This window comes from Lagenorhynchus albirostris, chromosome 1, assembly GCF_949774975.1.
Source record: "Lagenorhynchus albirostris chromosome 1, mLagAlb1.1, whole genome shotgun sequence".
NCBI lineage: Eukaryota > Metazoa > Chordata > Mammalia > Artiodactyla > Delphinidae > Lagenorhynchus > Lagenorhynchus albirostris.
The window spans coordinates 64,633,984-64,655,484 of record NC_083095.1 but is presented as its reverse complement, the minus strand read 5'-3'; the positions used below and the strand labels follow the sequence as shown (position 1 = coordinate 64,655,484).

The window sequence follows — 21,501 nt, the reverse complement described above, 5'->3', positions numbered from 1 at the left end:
TTAGTCATATCTGGGGAGGGGGGGTCAAAAGTCAAAAAGAAGAAAAAGAATGTATATATGCTTACGTAGCTAAGGTCACAGTTACTGCTCACACACTTGTCTGGGAAAGCCTCAGTCAGAGGGCTCAGGACAAAAAAACAAACCAAGCCAAATAAAACCTTTCCCTTCAATCGGGTGGACGCTAGCTGCTTTCATTCATCTCAATCCAAGAATCACCCTGTCAAGTCATGGCTTTATCACACTGTGGAAGCCTTAGGTGGCTGCAAGGCCACTGCCGATGGGAGACTCCACGCTAATCACTGCAAGTCACAGCTGTCTTGTTTTTTTTTCTTTTTTATAAATTTATTTATTTTATTATTTATTTTTGGCTGCGTTGGGTCTCCGTTGCTCCGCGCGGGCTTTCTCTAGTTGCGGCGAGCGGGGGCTACTCTTCGTTGTGGTGCACGGGCTTCTCATCGCGGTGGCCTCTCCTGTTGCGGAGCACGGGCTCTAGGCTCACAGGCCCCAACAGTTGTGGTACGCGGGCTCTAGGCGCCCGGGCTTCAGTAGTTGTGGCACATGGGCTTCAGTAGTTGTGCCTCGCGGGCTCTAGAGAGCAGGCTCAGTAGTTGTGGCGCATGGGCTTAGCTGCTCCACGGCATGTGGGATCCTCCCAGACCAGGGCTCAAACCCGTGTCCCCTGCATTGGCAGGCAGATTCTTACCACTGCGCCACCAGGGAAGCCCTGTCTTGTTTTTAAAGCATGTTTCCTTCATCAAGATCATATTAATTTACTGACAAAAGGAAATCTACAGACAGACAGCCCAGAGAGGAAGCAGGAGGTAAAAGTGGATTGTCCAGTTGAAAACAGAACCTGTGCCGAGGAAAAGTTTCCCTGACATTGGTAGCTAAGCCAAAAAACTTTGGTGCAATACATTGTACCCAGACATTTTGCTCCCACCTTCTGAGAAAGCCAGAAAAGGCCAAGAAGTGCAGGGGGCCCATGAAAATAAGAAGCAAAGAAGAAAGGATGTAGAGGTTGGTTAAAAATAAAATTTATCAGATGAGAATTAAGTCCTGAAAATGTTATCTCTTCCCACAGGAGGATGGAAAAAAAAATCTGCATGTCAAGGAGAACATAGGCCACAGGATGAATAAGCATAAAAATAGGAGGAAATGACCAAGCAAACGTGCCAATCCTGCGGGAGGAGGGCTCTTCAGGAGGTGCTGACCTTCCAGGACAGGCGTCACCCTCCAGCGCTGATTCTGGTGGAGAGAGACATTTTTTTTCCCTCTATACCTTTTTCAAACTGTTTGCTTTCCGTCCCCACCCGCATGTGCATTTGTTACCTTTTCAGAAAAATAATAGGTCTTTGGAAAACACTCTAGGGGAATTCCTACTTCTCAGCATTTTTCTGGCAGGTAACCCTGTCCCAGTGAATTTTTCAAAATCCAGAGAGTTAGCAAATGCTTAAACTGGGTTGAGGATGAAGGAAGCTGGCAGCAAGCAGCCAGCCCTTGGCCGCTAGGAACCCACCCCCGACCAAACCCCCACCCCACCCTCAATAGCTTATCTTGAGATCTGCCATGAATTTGGGCTGCTCCCAAAGCTCTCTTCAAGACAGGCCTACCACACCCAGACCCCATTCCCATTTAACTGCCATTACAAATGATAAATGAAGTCCCAAATCTTCTACCTTATGACGGATCCGCCTGCATCCGTCATAAAGGATATGCCGTTTTTCCTTCAAGAAATAGGCACAAGACAGAGACTACCTGTTGAATGAATTTTTAATGACCCAATGTAAACAATGAATTTTGTTCCACAACTGATCTTAAATCTGTATGCAAAATTGTGACAATAAAACACAACTGCCATTCCCTATCTGAGATGTTTCTCTAACCTTAAAAAAAGAATTGCAGAATGGTCTTATAAAATTTCTGAAAAATCTCAGCACTTCGGAGCACGAGCAGCAACTTCTTCCAAAAAAGCTGACTTTTCTAAGTACTAAGTTTATCAAAGGTCAAACGAACAGAATTCAAGAAAGAAATCTGGGCTTCCCTGGTGGCGCAGTGGTTGAGCGTCCGCCTGCCGATGCAGGGGACGCGGGTTCGTGCCCCGGTCCGGGAAGATCCCACGTGCCGCGGAGCGGCTGGGCCCGTGAGCCATGGCCGCCGAGCCTGCGCGTCCGGAGCCTGTGCTCCGCAACGGGAGAGGCCACAACAGTGAGGGGCCCGCGTACTGCAAAAAAAAAAAAAAAAAAAAACAACAAAAAAGAAAGAAATCTGGTGCTTTTTCAACATTCATAGTCTTCCAGAGTATTTAAATAAGCAAAAGAGCTGTGTGTTTCAAGAAATTAAAATGACATCCTTCTACAAGCCACCCTAAAATGATTAGAGACTGTCCAAGTGCTTTGGAGAATGAAAAATGTTTCAAAATCTCCACTCAGTGTCACTTAGAGGTGATGACAAGAATTCCCTAAGATGACAGAGCCTTGCCTGGCCTCCTCTCTTGGTTTCCACGTATCAGATGGAGAACTGTCAGTAATAGAACCACACCGTCATCTCTGCCTGAAGCCCAAACTGGAAAGTTAGGTGTATGAAAAAGAAAAAAGTTTTCTTTCCTCCCCTCAGAGGGCATCAACATAGGGACATGAGGGCAGCAGCTTGGACGCTGTCCAAATGTCCCCATGCACTGTGGCCTGCTGGGAGGCCCCCAAACCACACCCAGGAAGTCCCAATCTGTTTTTCTTCCAGGTGGTCCACAATGCTCAACTCTGCTCTATGGGGAATGGCACGCTCCATACAGCTCCTGCCCAGGGTTAGCCGGGAGGCCAATGTCGCCCACACTTCCTCCACGATCCTGGGAGGCATGCAGCAAAGATCCCATTGCAAAGACAAGGGAGTATTCAACTATGACATTGATGTTTTCTGCTCATGTGGTTTCTACTGAATAACTGACATTCCTTTAGGATACTGGGCATGAGACCCTTGTTGATAACCCAAACCTCATGTAAAGACATCAGGCGGCAAGCACTCAAAGATTCCCCTCTTCCAACTCGACTCATTCCTGCTTTTGTCTGGCATCTCCTCTGCAGGAAGGAGAGAGCAAAGACAGCAAATACTGAGGAGCTGGAAGTCTTGAGTGTGCTACTCCTTCACGATGTAATGTCTGACAAGCCATCTAGTTGCTCTGAGTCCGTTTCCTCATCTGAAGAGAGGAAGAGCTGTCTCAAAGCTGCAAGGAATAAACATGTGAGGGCACGTAGCACAAGCCTGGCATGGAGCTGTTCTCTGAGTATGCAGAGTCATCTTACCGACTGCACTACATCAGGACACGAACCTCTGACCTTGGCCTTGCAAATGTAAAGAGAAGATAAGCCACAGTAAGTCCAGGATCTCAAAGGATCTAACCTATCAACAAGGAAAGATAGCAACATATTAAAAAATCACTTTTGGATGGGAGTAGAGTCAATCTGAAGCCAGACTGGGTCTTAAACATAAACCAGCATATATTAGCCAAGAGTTCAACTATAACCAGCTTCATCTTGAAAAGAACTATTTATTTCCATTCTGTTTTGACAATAGTCTCTAACCACCTGGCTAACCAGTATTCTTTTCATGCCATTCAAAAGAGTCAAGACTGAAGCTAAGTCAATTTTGTATTACTTTTATTTAAAATAACTTTACCAAGTACATTCCTTGGGCTTGTCCTCATAGTTGATCAAATATAAAAGTACCTGACATGTCCAAACCCCTATTTTATATAAACTGCTGACCCAGCATGGCATTTCCCATCACTGCTTCCTAAATCACAGGAAATTTCAAGACCGTAGGGCCAAAAGAAATTAGGATGACCCAGCCTCTAAAAAACCTGATTTAAAGGAGAAAACCCAAATCATATCTGAATGGATAATTCATGATCCAGACAGCCCAGCATTTAATCGGTATTAACTACTCTACTGAAGACCTATTTAATGCACTTAGGTAACACTTTTTATTTCCATGAAATTGGATCTTTGGTTCAAAATTTAATCTCCTGCCAAGGACTCTGCACTATGTAGGTGACGTAACACTGAGGTAGGCTCTTAACATGTCATTGCCAGGAATATAAAAGAAATTGATTCGATTATTTGCTAAATAATGTTTCTTCATCAGGGCTAAGTCGTCCCCTAAGTGTGCTGTCACAGAGAGGAGCAAAAAGCAGTCACTATTAGTTGTATTTTTCAGTACTCAAATTCAGCCATGAAAAGAATCAGTGCATTAAAAATTGATTTGATATATAGTTTATTAGGTTATAGGACCTTTGTCTGGAAGGAATAAGCAAGGCCTACGAGGTCTGATCTTCTGGCAAGTCAAAATATTGACTAAAATGAAAGATACAAGACATACTATTGGAACAACATGATACTCCTTCAGAATATCATCATTATCATTCTCATGACATTAGTAATCATGAAAAAAACTTAGCTACCATTTTAGGGAATATAAAATCCCTAATAAATAACCTTCTTCCATTCTCTCTTGCTGAAGTGTTTTGAAATTTTTCTGAAGGAGGAATGTAGTCTGTCCTATACGAAGCTACTGTTATGTTACTCCCACGGTCCCTGGACACAGAGGGCAGAATCCTCTTGGTTCAATCTTCAGATTCATTGTGGTCAATGAGCTCTTCAAAGAGGCAAACAGATAGGAGAGGACACTGTGACCAAAGCTTTCTAGTTTTCTTAGCCTAAATTTACAGGTCAAAAATAAGAGAAAGACGTATGTGCAAAACTTCTAGCGAGCCCTTCCTGCCCAAGAAGGAGGAAATGAATCAAACCATTAAAACGTGACGACAGGGGCTTCTCTGGTGGTGCAGCGGTTGGCAGTCCGCCTGCCAATGCAGGGGACACGGGTTCGAGCCCTGGTCCGGGAAGATCCTATACGCCGCAAAGCAACTAAGCCCGTGCGCCACAACTACTGAGCCCATGTGCCACAACTACTGAAGCCCGGGTGCCTAGAGCCCGTGCTCCGCAACAAGAGAAGCCACTGCAATGAGAAGCCCTCGCACTGCAACAAAGAACAGCCCCCGCCTGCCGCCACTAGAGAAAAGCCCGCGCGCAGCAACAGAGACCTAACGCAGCCAAAACAAAATAAATAAAATAAATAAATTTAGAAACAAAAAAATGGGGCTTCCCTGGTGGTGCAGTGGTTGAGAGTCCATCTGCCGATGCAGGGGACACGGGTTCGTGCCCCGGTCCGGGAAGATCCCACATGCCGCGGAGCAGCTAGGCCCGTGAGCCATGGCCGCTGAGCCTGTGCGTCCGGAGCCTGTGCTCCGCAACGGGAAAGGCCACAACAGTGAGAGGCCTGCGTACCGCAAAAAAAAAAAAAAAATGCTACAGCAGGAGAGTGAGTTTATTCAACAAGTATTTACTGAGCCCCTTACTATGTGCCAGGCACTATTTTAGGTGCTGGGAATACATTCCATTGATTAAAAACATACAAAAATCCCTGTCTTCATTGTGCTTACACTCTAGAGGAAGGATACCAGACAATGAACATAATAAATAAGTCAATTACACAGTAAATTAGGAGGTGATGACTACTACAGGAAAAAAACAGAGCAGTCGTGAGAATGAAGACAAGTCTTATCTGGAAATTTTCCAAACCAGACACACACACACACAAATATGCTTCTTTCCTGGAAAGTCTATGTATCTGTCAGTGACCAAAGAAAATATTTCTGGCCCCTTAATGTTCATGGGATTTTCAAACAAGAAATTACAGGGATTTAAAAAATATGAAAATGGAGTTGAAAACTAAGAAAAGTAACTTGCATAAAACAGGAGCTCAATAGAGAGTTCTTGAGGCAGCGGAATCTGGGCTTACTGTAGGAGCAGAGCTTCCCACAGTTCTAGCAAATTCCATGATTCTGGCCACACTGCCAACCACAGTGGATCTGAAGTCAAATCTGTTGAAAAGAGGCTACTAGGGTCAGAAAATGTGGAAGAACTCAAGCAGCTTTTCAGGATTTTTTGTTTTATTTCCATTTCCTTTTTAAAATACAGTGCCCTAGTTTTTGTGATTTTCTTATTTTGTTAAAGAAGAAAGGTGAGCTCATTAGAAAGGAAAACTGAAAAACAGGAATGCCCACATTTCCAACTCCATCTCCAATCTTAAATCATTCAAGATGCACACGTTTATTGTATATCAGTAGACCCAGGTCTTTTGACACCATTATCAGAGGCTGTTGGCTCTAAACTACCAGGAAGATTTTTTCCCCTTGATTTAAATTCAGATTTCATTTCAACAAAGCAACCAGAACAATGAATGAATTAGGTTCTCTAAGTCAGAAGTGAAAATAGAAAATAAATGGTGTTGTCATCTTTGATCAGAAAGTCATATTTTCAGCAAAATGGGGCAGAGGCAGCAAGTCCAGTTTGCAGGACCAGGAAAAAGGAGTGTCCACCCACAGGATATTTAGAAATTGATGACTATGACAGCAGCCCTTTCTAGAGGTAATAACGTCATTAGGTTGTGATAATCCTCCAGAAACCCCAACAGCCCTGGATTAAAAACATCTGGAAATTGTTCAGATGACACAAATTTCTGTTTCCTGCTGTTAAGGCTTCAGTGATGCCTCTCTGTGGCATCTGTCACCGTCTAACTTCTTTGCAAACCTCCTCCTTTCAAATCAGGAAGTGTACATAAAGTGCAAGTAAGATTCAGTCCCTCGCCTGTGCTTCCAGGTTCTTGCTTTGATACCCAGGATTACCAAATCTGACAATGAAACCGCTGGCCAGCTAGGTCGTCTGCAGGTATTTCTGGAGTTAGCAAGTGAGTTCATCTGGCAAAGAGAGTGTCTGAAGGTAGATGGAGTCTTGGCAAGAAAACACAAAGTACCGTACGCAAGACAGGGATGTGAATGATGCAAGCAATAGGGGGGTTCTCATCACCGAGTCACTAAAGAAGTGGCCTTCTTTGGATCTCAACTCTTAAAAGTGAATTCAGGAACTGTTACTAAAATGAATGAGGCCAGCGGATTTCAGATCAGGGTCAGTCCTCAGTGAGGGCAGGTTCAGTTTTCCCTGGGTTGGGAAGAGAAAAGAAAATGAAGAGGGTAAGGAACCAGATCTGATGACTTTCATGTCACAAACGTCACCCCAAAAGCCTCCAGCAAATGCTTCCCATCTTACAGAACAAAGTTGAGCAGAGTGCCTCCTGACAGGGCTTAGCAAAATGTGTTTTCTTTGGGATTTGCTAGGTAGACAGTCCAAATGGATCATGGGTTAGGCAATGTTACATACATCTTTAAGATTTCTTAGATTAATTTTTCTTGATTAATATGCCCACAAGCACTGTGACTCTTCAAGAAAGAGATACAGTATGTAACATTTCCCACATTTGGGGACCAGGAATTTTACCTTCCCGCAGACTAACTTGGCTTTCAATACAATGTATTTTCGGAAACGCTGCTTTACAATACTGGCTGGAGGGGACGGGAATGACCTTACGTCATATTCAGTTTATATTACATGAGCCCAGTTTTTTTAATGAGAGTCACAGTCCCGTGCCAATACAACAAATTAACCATCGTTGTTGGGATCCACTGTATTTCCTTTGCAATGTGCCAAAATCATGGGCAAAATTTAACGTTATGTTTGACGGACAAACATTAATGATCAAAAGTTAACTGTTTCCCATCTATTATACACTGTCACACAATCGGTGACAGTCACAGGGGATGTCCTTTGCATTTTTTCTGATTTTTCCAGAAGAGCTAAGGCCAGGGTTTCAGAATTAAGTCCACCAGGCTGTCATCATATATATATATATGCAGTCCTGCATATATATACAGCTGAGACTGAACAGAGTATATTAGAATATACATAAAAATCTCGAATAAAAGTCAAGGATTGACTTGGTCAAAAGTCACAGAAAATTATCAAACACATACTAGTTAAATTCCTGAATTTCTTTTTGGCTTCTGCCCTTTCTTCAGCATCAAAGTACCAAACAGTCATGGCATATCTGTGAAAGATAAGTAGATATTAGAAAAGAGGTTTAAAAATACTACCAAAAATAAATACTATGAATTTCACATAACAGTCATTTGTAAAGCCAACATTTAAAACTTTTCCTATTATCAGAGGTCCATCCCAATTTTAATTTAAAATAAACTTCTCTGGTTTCAAGTCTATTTAAATGTAATAAAACATTTAAGGAATTCCATGTATGCTCCAGGCATTATCCTGGGCGATGGGAATTCAAATGGTCATGTGAATACATCAGCCTCTTACTCAAGGAGCTCAGGCTCTAGCAGGCAGGAAAGGAAATTTGACAAATAATGTAACAGGTTAAGATGATCTACACAGAAAGGGCTAGAAGGGAGTCATTCTGCTAAAGACTGAGAGATCTAAGTTGATGGGGAGAGCACAAAGGAGTGAAGCTTTGAAGAATAACTTATCAAATGACAGGACACTTAAAACTCCTGGCTTTTTTCTTTAGTTTTGGACATTGAGGCAATGATGCAATGGCCTCAAGCTTTCTACTGCGTCCCATCTATGGGACAGACTATAATAGGAGTAATTTCATGCATGAGTTTTCAAAAAGTTGCATTTTATTAGTATTATTAGTTAATGGAATTTCTATAGCACCTGACTTTTTCCAAAGGCTTCCCATCAGCATGTGCTAATGTTTCCCCTGTGACCCTGCTCATAAAGGAACTTAGGAAGAACGAGGGAATTCTGCACAAATGACAGGGTCCAATTATTGTACAACATTAAACAAGCCACAAGCAGGCTTTGCTGGTAGAATCAGTTACCTGCTCACCCAGGGGACATCCCAATTTGATATTTCATACGCAACTCTATGTGGGGCTCAGATCTGTGGTTTCTGGAAGGGGCCACATAAACCTTAAGCTCTTAACACCTGTGATTTTGATGTAATCAGTCTTGTTAAGGTTTAGTCATTACCTTTCTACCCAACCTCTCTCCTCCCTGCGCCCAACTGCTATTTCCAATTCAGGCTGCACCCCACAGAGCTCCAATACCACCTGGTTTACAGCTTTGGCCATAAAACAAAGGCAAATGAGAGGCAGAATCTGAAATTAAGATTACATCAAGGGTTTTCAGATTAATAGTAAACAATAGTAAATTGTTCAGTTACTCTGAAAATCTCCCCATGCATGATCTAAAGAAAGAAGTCTGAAAAATCCAATTGTTGGGACATGATGGGTATAGTAAGCCCAATCTAATTTTAAGCTCAGGAAAGGGTAAAAAGGAAAAGAAATCAGAACAAATTCCTCTTTCTTTTTTTTTTTTCTTTTAAATTTGTATCGGAGTAGAGTTGATTTACAATGTTGTGTTACAAATTCCTCTTTCTCTTCTCGAGGTTCTTTCTCTGCTTGCAACTGGCAACTTGTAAACTCATCCAGAGCTAACCAGACAGAATTCCTGTTATGTGGCAGCCAACATTCTCCAGGGGTGGTTCAACATTAGGGTTTTTTTTAAAGGGGGTAGGGGGAAGAAAGGAGAGAAGAGAAAAATGCTCTGGGAAATTCGGAATCCAAGATGCTCGCCTAATGGAAAACAATTTGTTAATAGTTCAAACTGATGTTAGGTTTGTGTACTAAAGAACTCCAAATTTCTCCTTTAATTTTTATTGACTTCAAACAGGTTTGCTATGAGCTTTGGGGGGTGGTTGGTCCCTCATCTGCATAGAACACAAGTTTAGAGAATTCTCTGGGCGTTTGTACACGGAGCTTCTCAAGAGGAATCGTGGCCCTGGCCGTTACCTGGTTGCATAGGAAGGCTGGACTTCATGTGGGTTCCTGCGGTCTGACCAGAAGAACAAGAGTCTGTCAAAAATGGGCTCCACATCCGCTATGAACGATTTCCCTTCTGGAAATATCCGCAGGACCCCACCATGTAGCTGAGGGCCACAAAGAAGGGAGATTATTTCCTCACACATAGTTCATTATCAATGATACGTCAGCCTCATCTAGAAACAAAGCCATCTTCCAGCCGCCACTCCAAGCGTATGTTGCTCCCAAATTTTTACTTCAGCCTCATCCTTTGTATTAAATGTTATTTCAAATTTGGCTAGACATACCTCCTTATTCACTTCCCACCAAATGAAGCCTTCCCACCCTCATAATCGCGGAGTCCATGGATACAACATGGAGTACTACTAGGTCAAATCATACAGAATTGCCAATATTCGACTGTTTCTGACCTATAACCCCCTCCTGCCCCTCCCCCCAGCAATTTCATAGAGTTCAGTCTAATATTAACAGCTCCCTAGGATAGGGACCACACAATAACCTCCCTTTCAATTAGAATTTACAGCTTTCTTTTGAGCTCCCCTATCTCCTATCCGATTTCATCAGTTGAAAGTTACATGCTCTTTTTTCTGAACTCTCAGAAGACCTTATCTTTCATGACATATATCACTCTCTTCCTTGAATTACTTTTTTTTACATGTACACCCAAGCTGTCCTACTAGGATAACCACGTCAAGGTAGAATTCAGACCTCACAGGTCGACGTTTCCTCACAGCACAATGCCCGGCACTAGCAGGCACTCAACTATTTTTTGCATGATTTCGTACTTTGTAATTTATCATCACTGATCTGACAACTTTACCGTCTTGCCTATAACACTACCTTTCAAGATTTTAAAGGACAACTAAGGGATATATTTCAGTCACGTTACCAATAGGGAGCCGACACAAACCTTGTCACTAATTCACTGGTTTCCCAGCTTTAGTTTTTCTGACCCCAGATAAAATATCCTTGCTTTATGACAGCAAGTATCTGGCCTAATGATTAGTGAAAGGAGATGCAGAAGGTTCAAAAGCCAAATAAGCCTGAAAAGTTCTCCAACTTCTCAGACTCCTAAATCATCCCTAGCTTTCAGAAAGCATACATATTCCAGACAAATGTTTGTCAGTGTGGAACCAGACTTCATATCTCTATCTATATATATGTTCAAAAATATAAAAATAAGCCATGAAACCTTTGGCATTCATAAACCATAGTAAACCATGGCAAGAGGCCACCAGGGAGACATTTTACTCCAAGAGGGAGGACTGTGTGGGAAACCTCACTTGGGGATAGTTTAATATCCTACAGTTCTATTTTTGTGAAATTCTCTCAGTGTTGCTCCTGGCAGGGAAAAGTATGTATCTTATTCCACATTGAGACTCAAGAATCCTATCAGCCCTGGATTAGACTAAAGAAATTGATTCCCCATTCCTAAAATTATAAATTATTTTCTCTTCATCAACCATCAAATTATAACCTATAACCTAATAATGGCCCTACCTACCCACTCCCATCAAATTAACTTCATATCTATTATTTTCATCTCATCCACTTTAGTACTAACACCGTAAGAGGAAAAAAGAAAAAATATGAAATAGAAAGGATTCATCAGTGGGGATTATGAACTGCAAACTTTCCTCTAAGTCATCTGAATTCTTTTGCTATAGTTCCTAACCCCTCACTCTACTCCCATTATTTCAAGTACCTTGGCATCCCAGTTCTTGTTCAGATAGTAGATGCAGGTGATGCAGCGGCCGTCACCGCTGGGGTTGTCCACATGTCGAACATAACCTGTTCCATTTCCTGGGTAGCAAGCCACCATCGCCTATGGAGAAATCCCAGGGAAGCTGGTTAACAAAGCTGAACCAATCTTCTCCCACCAGTGAACAGCTGAGTAACACAGTCTCCTTGGGTGCCACATGACATAGTTGACTGTTGGCTTCTTCACTTCACGTACAGTACATGAATTTGGACCCTTCAGCGTATGTGATTAACGGCCAAGTTATACCTTATGGCTCAGCCCAGTGGAAAGTAGTTCAACAATATTCCCACAATTCTAGAACATTTTGGACAGTATCTATGGTTGTCATTAGGATGCCCCGCCTTTCTTCAATCTTTCTTTTTGAAAAAGCAGGTTCTGGGTTCCCACCCTAGAGCCACAAAATCATAATCACTAGGTTTGGAGTTTAGGGATTATGCATTATTGACAAGTGCCCCTGAATCACTGAATCAATGGCTAAAGATACTTGCATTTACAAAGAGACAGGAACCAATGACGAAGGAGAAAAAGGTTAGGCTTGTACAATAAAATGCTTAGGATAGAAAGAAGAGGGGAGGGTCAATGGAAGCTGTGTCCCGACTTGTCAGCATAGATGATAGTCAGATCCAGTTCACAGAAAAAGCCACAGACACATCTTAATGCATTTTTCAATGCTTGTCTTCTTCCTCCTAACAATTATCAAATTAAATGATAACCTGAAATTCTCTTCCTTTTGCCCAGGCGCTACCTGTATCAGTCAGGTGGAGAAATAAAGCAGGAAGCCAAACTAAAAATCCTACTAACAATTACTATTAGGGAATTACTATGAAGAGGGTAACAAATCTCTAATTGTTCCCTGGAAAATTTATAGCAAAGAGTAGAAAAAATTAGACAAAGTGTAAAAAGCCAGTTCTTTTCACAGGACACTGCCTTATTTCTAAAATATCTTTGTAGGGATGAGATACATGCAGGGAAGATATTGTCAACACAAGATGAGAAAAAGGATTTTTTTCTGTTTTGTTTGCTGATGTATTCTTAGTGTCTAGAACAGTTCCTGACGCACAGAAGGTATCTGATTAAATTTGATTTTTTTCTTGGAGGGGAGGGGAGTAACGCGGGGCTTGTGGGATCTTAATTCCCCAACCAGGGATTGAACCCAGGCCCTCAGCAGCGACAGCGCGAGTCCTAACCACTGGACCGCCAGGGAATTCCCTTTTTGTGTTTTGTTTTGTTTTAAAATTTGATAAATGAATGAATAGCAAACAGCTCTTTCCTCTAAACAGTAAGTTTACTTTCTGCCTAGATCAATAGAGATTTTTGTCATTTTAAAGCATATCTTCAAACATACATGTAGCGATCCAGTTCACATTTTCCTTCATAAATGGCAAGACTGTTTCACTGGTAAAATAACCAGTCAGGTAGAGTCCAAACTAATAACACTAGTGGCTCAATGAATCAGCTTCAAAACCATGGGTGCCAAGTCACTCCCAGTGGTAACATGAAGACATGAGCTAGGCATGTACTTGAAAGGCTTCTTGCATACTAGAACAAAAATAAGGCTGAATAGTAACTTGGCTTTACGTGGATCTTAAGGCTTAAATCACCATATCTCTCAAGCATTATATCCCTATGCAGCTAGCAATCCCCATATCCTGCCTTTGAATGTCTAAAATGTCAATGCAATGTCATCTTAGAGCTGAAGTTAGGCTGTGAGCTTGAACATCTTTCAGAGGTGGAATTCTGAGGCTACTCCAATCGAGATTTAACAAATGTTGGTACCACCAAGCAAAGGATGGCTTGGGGAAAGGTGATTGGTAGCAGACAGAAATGATGAGTCTAGCTGGGGAAGAAGAGATAAATGAAGTCACCTATAATGACTAGGGAATTACCCATCCCTGGAAGCAGCTATTAGGATTATAAGAGCCACCACTGAGCCAATAATGAAAGTCACTTAAGCCACAAACAATTATAGGCTGAATTCCCTACCAACTCAGCCTCTCCCCACTGTGAAGCTCTGAAAAGAAGAAAAAGTACTCCATCAGTGCTACATAATCGGGCAGAAACAGAGACACAGATGTAGAGAACAAACGTATGGGCACCAAGGGGGGAAAGTGGCGGGGGGAGGTGGTGGTGGTGGGATGAATTGGGAGATTGGGATTGACATGTATACACTAAAATGCATAAAATAGATAACTAATAAGAACCTGCTGTATAAAAAATAAATAAAATACAATTCAAAAAAAATGCTACATAATCTTATATTCTTAAACAGCTTTACTCTAAGGAAAAGGTCAGTGGTCTGGATGTCTGCCATCTAATTTACGCTGCAACTAATCATGTGATCCCAGGCTTGGTTTCTTTCCTGTAAAAAATGGCTTGGGTTACCCAGCCTCCGATGGTCCAAGAAGATCTCAGACTCTATCTAAGCATCAACCCCAGAAGCAGCAACAGACTTCTTCAGGGCATTCGGAAGTGCTTAACTGCCTCAGGACTCAGCTTAGAGCAAATACTGATAAACAGAGATACAAACTCAAAAAAGTACATCCTTTTGTATGTACTGCTGCATCTATAAAACCCACCCGTAGAGAAGGAGCTAGCACATTCCAGGGGACTTATCATTAGGACAGAACTCCTAAGTGTCAGCAAAGTATCAGATTGCTTAAGGGAGAGAAATAGAGAGAATTTTTCTGGCCAGAGTGAATCTTCACCTTCTCTCCTGGTTCCTGAAACCATAGCATCAAGTTTAAAACAATGCAAGCAAATCATTGTGAGCCTCAGTGGGCCTGTTGAAACTACACAGGCCAACTTTATCAGTGTTTTCTGGACAAGAGCCACAGGAGATGGGTCTTGGCTTGGGCACATTCCCAGTATCTGTTGGGTTTTGACACAGTCTAAAACCAGGAGGCTAAGGATGTGCTGAGAAGCAAGGCTCACTTCAATAACATCATGCGTTTCTATGCCAAATCATGCACGGGGCAGAAACAAACCCCGGAAACTGATCAGTTAGTTCTACAGAGCTGCTATCCAAACCTCATCAAGCCGGGAAGGGGGTTAGAGTGTACAGAAGAGTAGAACGCTCCAGGACAATAAGAACATCACCAGAGTACTTCAATGATCACGTGACAAACACGCTGCGCAATAACACCGACACCCATCAGGAGGAAGTCTCACTTATCGCCGACTTTTTATTTGCCAGAACTTGCGGACTAGATTAACTTTTGAAATTTATACAAGTTTAATAACATGTTAGTGTGACCTGCAATAGCACATACAATTTAGTCCTATACTTCTATTCTTGGATGGGCAGATAAATCCACATGTCCCCTTATGTATTCACCATCCCTTCCTACAGCCCCATCGTGGACACCCCCCACCCCCTGCACCATGCCCAGAGGCTTCTCCATAGCTGTGTAGCAAAAGGAAATGAGTGGAGAGGGGTGAACTCCTCCCAGGCTCCCAAACTGGCTCTAGACCAGAGATACGTGCTCTGGATACCTAGGCGGCCACGTTCAGGCAGTAAATGTGTAAGGATTCTTTGAAAATGTACACAGACCTATAGAACTTTTTTTTTTTTTTTGCGGTACGCGGGCCTCTCACTGTTGTGGCCTCTCCCGTTGTGGAGCACAGGCTCCGGATGCGCAGGCTCAGCGGCCATGGCTCACGGGCCCAGCCGCTCCGCGGCACGTGGGATCTTCCCGGACCAGGGCACGAACCCGTGTCCCCTGCATCGGCAGGCGGACTCTCAACCACTGCGCCACCAGGGAAGCCCCAGACATATAGAACTTTGACAGCCAAACCCAAGTAACAAAATCTGCTCCCCAAATGCCACAGGTGGAAAAGAAAACAGTTTCTGTTAAGGGGTATTACTGAGTTGGCTTCATAAAAAGCCATATCTCATCAATCCCAAAGGTAAAGTTGAAAAAGGAAAGTCCAGGATTTCCATCCCAGTGCCTAAACAGAATGTTCTTAATTCAAACAAGTTTGATCGCATATATACACCATTTCAAAACACTGGCATCATTGACCTCCACTGTCATTCATGGGTGGGAAGGGGACACATCTGTCCCATCCCAGCCTCCACTCAGATTCACCACTTCTCTAAAAACAATCAACAACATAGATGTTTCATAGAAACGTATTTTACATCACTCATGACTTCAGCGTCAGTCACTAGTATGACTTGATCTTAAAAAAGACAGTGACATTTTACATATAGTTTAACTCAGCAAATTAAAACAGTAATCAAGTCTTATTTTACTTACCAAATTTGCAATAAATATGAACCCATTTTTAAAAATTTGTCAAGAATAGCATAACTTCAAAGCTGCCAGGCTGAGTGACCTTTAAACTGGTATTTTGGTCCACGGCCAAATGCTAGGCCCGTCTAACTGTGAAGCAGAAATACCAGCCAATCTTGGTAAGGATTTGTTTTGAATTACGAACGGTCCCTAGCAAAGCATATTTTAATAAAATGTAACCTAAACACAGAATAACCTGTACTTAACCTCTTCACACCTCAGTTTTCTCATCTGAAAAATGGGTTTATGAGGATTGACGGTGACAATCTGTGTAAAACAGTGCAAGGCCTGGCACACACTAAATGCTGCTTAATGTCAGCTATTTTTAAAACTGATGATGTGCATGTTTTTGTCTTCCCCTCCACTGGGGCTCAGAATGTCTCCCCTTCAGGGATCCGATCCTACCTAAGTGCTTTGTAGCTTCGAACCCAGGGCTGGCAAACTCATATAGCCTGTGGCACTTGCAAGTAACATAAAAAATTGAAGCCAACCAGGTATATATGTGTCAAAACTCTAGAGTGTGTACTATGCTAACTACAACTAGGGAATTTCCTAACCTTGGCAATGAGGGGCCGGTGTTACAAAATCTTCAGATTTTAGGACAGTAGCAGGGAACTGAACCGGATTTGTATGTAAACTCTCCTGTATATTTTTTATCCCGATGGTTAAATCAGGGCCACAAGAAAACATATCAGGCTGGATTTTGAGATCACTGTCTGAGGCTCTCCCAAGAGATCAAGCTACTCTGTGTTACTTCCTGAGCTACAAGGAGGCACCTTCCCCATTTCTCTTTACCAGGCTCAGATGTATCCTTCATCCTTCAGTGCCATCCACATTGCACAGGCCTCTGCCAAACCTCTCTCCCCTCAAGTCCTTCCCCCATGTCCGCTCTGGATATAGCAATGGGGGCCCAGGATCCCTCCTCTCTTTACCATAAGACACTAACCACATAGAGTATTAGATGTGTAAAGACTTGAGAAGAAATACACAAGGCCAAGCACCTTGTTTAGCTTGGAAAAACAGCTAAGCAAATGTAAAAGCTGAAGTTTTCTGGTCAGAAATGGGTCCAGTTTATATTACCTAAATCGGACAAAAATCATATGATATCACTTCCATGTGGAATCTTAAAAAATGATACGAATGAACTTATTTACCAAACAGAGATAGACTCATAGACATAGAAAACCAACTTATGGTTACCAAAGGGGAAGGGGTGGGGGATAAATTAGGAGTTTAGGATTAAAATATACACACGACTATATATAAAATAGATAACCAACAAGCACGCACTGCATAGCACAGGGAATTCTACTCAATATCTTGTAAGAACCTATAATGGAAGAGAATCTAAAAAAGAATATGTGTGTGTGTGTGTGTATGTGTGTGTAAGGGAATCACTTTGCTGTACACTTGAAACTAACATAATATTGTAAATCAACTATATTTCAATAAAAATTTTAAAAAATATATATATATTACCTAAATCACTTAAATTCCTACAATATTTACAACGCATCTTTACAACATAGTTGCAACTATGCAAAGCTTTCTTCAACAGTTTCAAGAAAATGTCACTAAACAAGAGTTCACCTTGCGGCCAGCCTCTTACAACAAGGCAAGCTCTCAGTGTGATGATGAACAGCTCATAAGCAGAAAAAGGGCTTTAGAGTCTTTATATTCATTCTCATGTCATCTAGATTGGCATAAAGAAATTAGCTGGAGATAATGTAGGCACTTTAAGGAAACAAGTGTGCAAACTGTCACTAGTTATCTTGGCATCTTGCTTGTTATCTGTCTTGTTAGTTAAGAGCAAGCCTAGCTAGTTCCTTCCTCCTAGTGCCCTAGTTAAAGACTGATGTAACGAAATGAGGGAGAAATGGGAAGTATGCTTTTGGTGGGCAAAAGCAAGAGCTGTGTCCAGCCACCACGTTCCCCTTCCCAAAGTTTCAGCATCTGACCACACAATTCAGAAGATTCAGAACATCAGACAGTTAATATCCATCAGGTAAGTAATCTTGAAAACGAACCCCAAGTTTTTCACTAAAATGTCTTCTACTATTCTGTTTCTATCCTGGGAACTTCTGCCTTCCTCGTGCGCCCTAAATCCACACTAAAAATTCCTCTCTCTGAACCCACGTACCCAGAACTCTGCCACATATAACCTCACCTCCAATTTAGAGCAATAATCATTATGCCCCCATACCTGAACTTTGCTGAAATGCAGGAGCTTCAGTAATTCTGAAAATGAAAAATCAGAAGTTATTGATACAAGCCACTCTCAGTTGCTCTGGTGAAGTAGGCCTGCTGGTTCCTCCTGATCAGGCAAGAGCATCCTGCCTAGAAGGGCAGGGAATTTACCATATTCACCTGAAAACCTGTCCTCGGGGAGACCTTTTTCATCAATGCCCCTCTTTACTATGAACTTGATCCTAACTTTGGGATCATTCAACCAACTATCAACAACTATCAAGACTCTGAAACCTTCTACTCAGTTCTCTTAGCTCCTTGAGATTCTTACATTAAAGAGCTGGGCTCCCACACCCACTCTCAGAAATATGCATAGATGCACACACACACACACACACACACACACACACACACATGCATGCATAAGGTCACAAAGGATTCACGGGCTTGTGAAGTCTAACTGAACGAGATCAAGATTCTATTTCAGGGGATCCTGTACTTCGTGCATGAACCTGAGTAAATCACCCTGAACTTGAATGAATCACCCTTCCCCAGAAGCCACTGAAACTCTCAGAGGTCAGGAATTTAAGAGACTATTGTCACTCCTATTCGAATTCTGCTTAATTCCTCTCCTTGGAGGGGATTCAAGCAGAGTCCTGCAATTAAGCACAGTAAACAGGCCCCGGAACATCGACACAGCAATACAGGCTGTTTGGGTTTGGGAAGGCGGCGCTTCCCCGCAGAGGCCTGGCTCCCGGCCAGCGGGGTGACGGCTGAGTGACAGGGCTACGTGCACTGCGTGAGGGTGGCAGCCAGCCCACACCCGAGCACACAGCCCGGCAGCCCGCGGAGGGAACCGGCACGGGAAAGCCCTCCCCCATCACTACCCCAGTCACCAGAGAAATGTACTCAGTAAGGGCTTCCTTGCAATTATGAAATCCGCAGAAGTCAGCCAGGCCCTGGGTTGGGGACATTAACACAGGCATTTAACCGTATCCATTCCGCTGCCTTTCCTCAAATCGTTAACAACTGCCATTTCCGGAAGACCCATGAAGCCAGGGAGCATTTCAGGTGGCAATTTACACATATTCTCTCATTTAATTTCCGGGTTAAGGGGAAGGTGAGCAGCGGTCACCTGCCCTGAGTCACCCTGCCCACAAGTCTTCGGTAGAAGTCATTAACCCTGGAAGTTATCATTATTGACCTAGAAGTTACCTTATTCCTATAGAAAAACAAATTCAAGAGTAATCCTTAAGGCAATATGGGGGTAGGGACGTTTAACTTCCTTTGATGTGAGAAACAGACTTACCAGTAAATAAAACTTTACATGTAGCTCTCTAAAGGCTTGAACCGAATAGAAAAAAAGAATGTCTGTGACCACAGGATTGTCAGAGAATTAAATATGGTCGGCTTTAAATTCTCATCTGGAATGAATCCTAAAATACTTGAGGGAAGCCATGATAACTTAAATACAGTTGGTAAGACAAGATTTTATTGAGTAATATACAAAAATATATAGTTACCAATCAAAACATGTCAAGAAAAATGCCTTGAAGCAACGTTCTTAAGAGAAACCAGGAAACACTTTACTTGCAATTCCCAGTCGCTCTGAGGAGTCTTAACATGGGACAAGGTAACTATGTTGGAAAAAGAAAAAGTTAAAGAACTTTCTAGGAAACCAGATCTTATATTCACATTTGGATTTCAGCACTTAGAAAAATATATCTGCTGAACGAAAGGAATGACACACAGCAAGTCAGAACTAGAACTCATGAAACTCGGGAGGCACATTTATTTACTGAACAAACATGTGTACGTGCCTGACACTGTTCTATGTGCCTCCCAAATATTACCTCATTCAATATTCATAACAGCTCCATGAGGCAGGAACCATTATTATCTCCATTTTACAAATGAGGAAACCGAGGCACGAGGAGTTTAGGTAACCGGCCTTTTCAAAGCCAGTTAGTCTGGCCGCAGAGTGACCTCACGCTTTACCCGCGCAGCTTATCCTTTGTCTAACATTAACCGGTTCACCTCTTTTTTGAGAGAACTAAGATCTTCGGTTCTTCTTGAAGTATTTGACTTCTTCTCACCCTCACCTATCACCCTTGCCATAATGACAGAAAATCACAAAATGCAAAAAGAAAGAAAGAAAAATAGAGTGTCCTTGGTGTTGAGTCTGTGAACTAAAAGCTCCAGGGCAGTCAAGGGGGTAGGGGGTAGGGTGCAGGTGGGGTTGTATTTCAACAAAAGCCGAGAGCAAAGGAAACTGACTCAGTCCTGTAGCGAAACACTAGTTGTCCAAGTTGCCTTTGATTGGTTATTCCCACTGCAGGACAAACTCAAGCCAACTCTAAGCTCTGTAGCCCCATATCTGACTGGGATGCAGTTGGTCAGTAATCAGTCTTCTCCCCAGGCTGCTCTTCCGCTTACCTCAGGGTCTGTGGAAGGAAGTCAGCCTCTCCAGGACCTTTCCTATTAGCTCAGGTGAACACCAGCCAAGGTTTTCAGACTTTTTCAAAGTCAGAAAGCAAATGACCAATTAAGAAAAAACTTTAAAGGACATACAGAAGTGTATTTCCCTTGGGAAGGCACCTGGTCAACTCCAAGGAATCCCAGGGATGAGACAAATTTTCCTTACTCAGGTGCAAAGCTTATTCAGGAGACTCTTAACTCCACTACTACCACATTAATGAGAATTCACTGAGTACAGAACTTTCTAATATCAAGGGAATTAGAATATGCTGGATACAGACCCACTATGGCTTACAGGAGGGGTGATGTCTAGAGGACCACTCAGACACATGAAAAGTAAAAGGCTCTTCTGAGAGAAATGTATAAAATACTTTGGGGAGCAGCAAGGGGGCTAGAAATAAAGGAGTTGCCTGGCTCTGAGTCTAGGGGGCAGCGATGGTGAATATAATTGTACCTATGTCCCTTCAAGATGGGGCTCCAAGAGGAGCCCCATTTTACAAACGTGGAAACTGGGAGAGACAAAAAGTAACTTAACGGGACATTATAGAACCAAGCATGGTCTTCCCACTGCTAAACACTGCTTCTACAATATCAGGAAAAAGTTGTTCACTGAAAACAGGTGCAATTATTTCCAGAGTGACCACGAATGAAATTGTCTTCCTTCAAGATAACACAACAAAGGATTCTCAGATGATTATGGCTTATCAAATAGAGGCTCAAACGATATTAACTGGGCAATCAAAGCCCTCCATGCAGAAGTAGGAAAAGGCAAGTGCCAGCTACTCTCCAATCTCTACCTAGTAAAACCTTCGATTACAGTCAAGCTGGATTCGGTTTTCGGCTTTCCTTCCCCAAAGAGTTCCACACCTCAGCCATCTTACCCTAGAGGGTCAGAAACAACCCTAGGCTTCTGTGTGGTGTTCAGTGAGCGCATAACAGATACTCAATACTGACAGAGTCATCTGCTCTTTTCCAGTTTGTTCTCACCCCAA

The 21,501-nt window shown here is 42.5% G+C and overlaps 1 protein-coding gene across 3 annotated transcripts in view; it reads right to left on the bottom strand.

The window, feature by feature from the left end:
* EGLN3 (egl-9 family hypoxia inducible factor 3) overlaps positions 1-21,501 on the bottom strand; it is a 253,852-nt gene that overhangs the window by 220,005 nt on the left and 12,346 nt on the right. For 2 of the 3 annotated variants that reach the window (XR_009539603.1, XR_009539604.1), the window contains exons 2-4: positions 11,493-11,612; positions 9,758-9,894; positions 7,919-7,992 (exon numbers count right to left, since the gene is read on the bottom strand). Coding sequence is in view for 1 of the 3 variants with exons in the window: in XM_060143824.1 (XP_059999807.1) it covers positions 7,018-7,049; positions 7,919-7,992; positions 9,758-9,894; positions 11,493-11,612 (363 nt within the window). In the remaining 2 variants the exon portion in view is untranslated. Of the gene's footprint in view, positions 1-5,983; positions 7,050-7,918; positions 7,993-9,757; positions 9,895-11,492; positions 11,613-21,501 lie in introns of those variants that run through there. The other variant, XM_060143824.1, reaches the window with a different exon arrangement.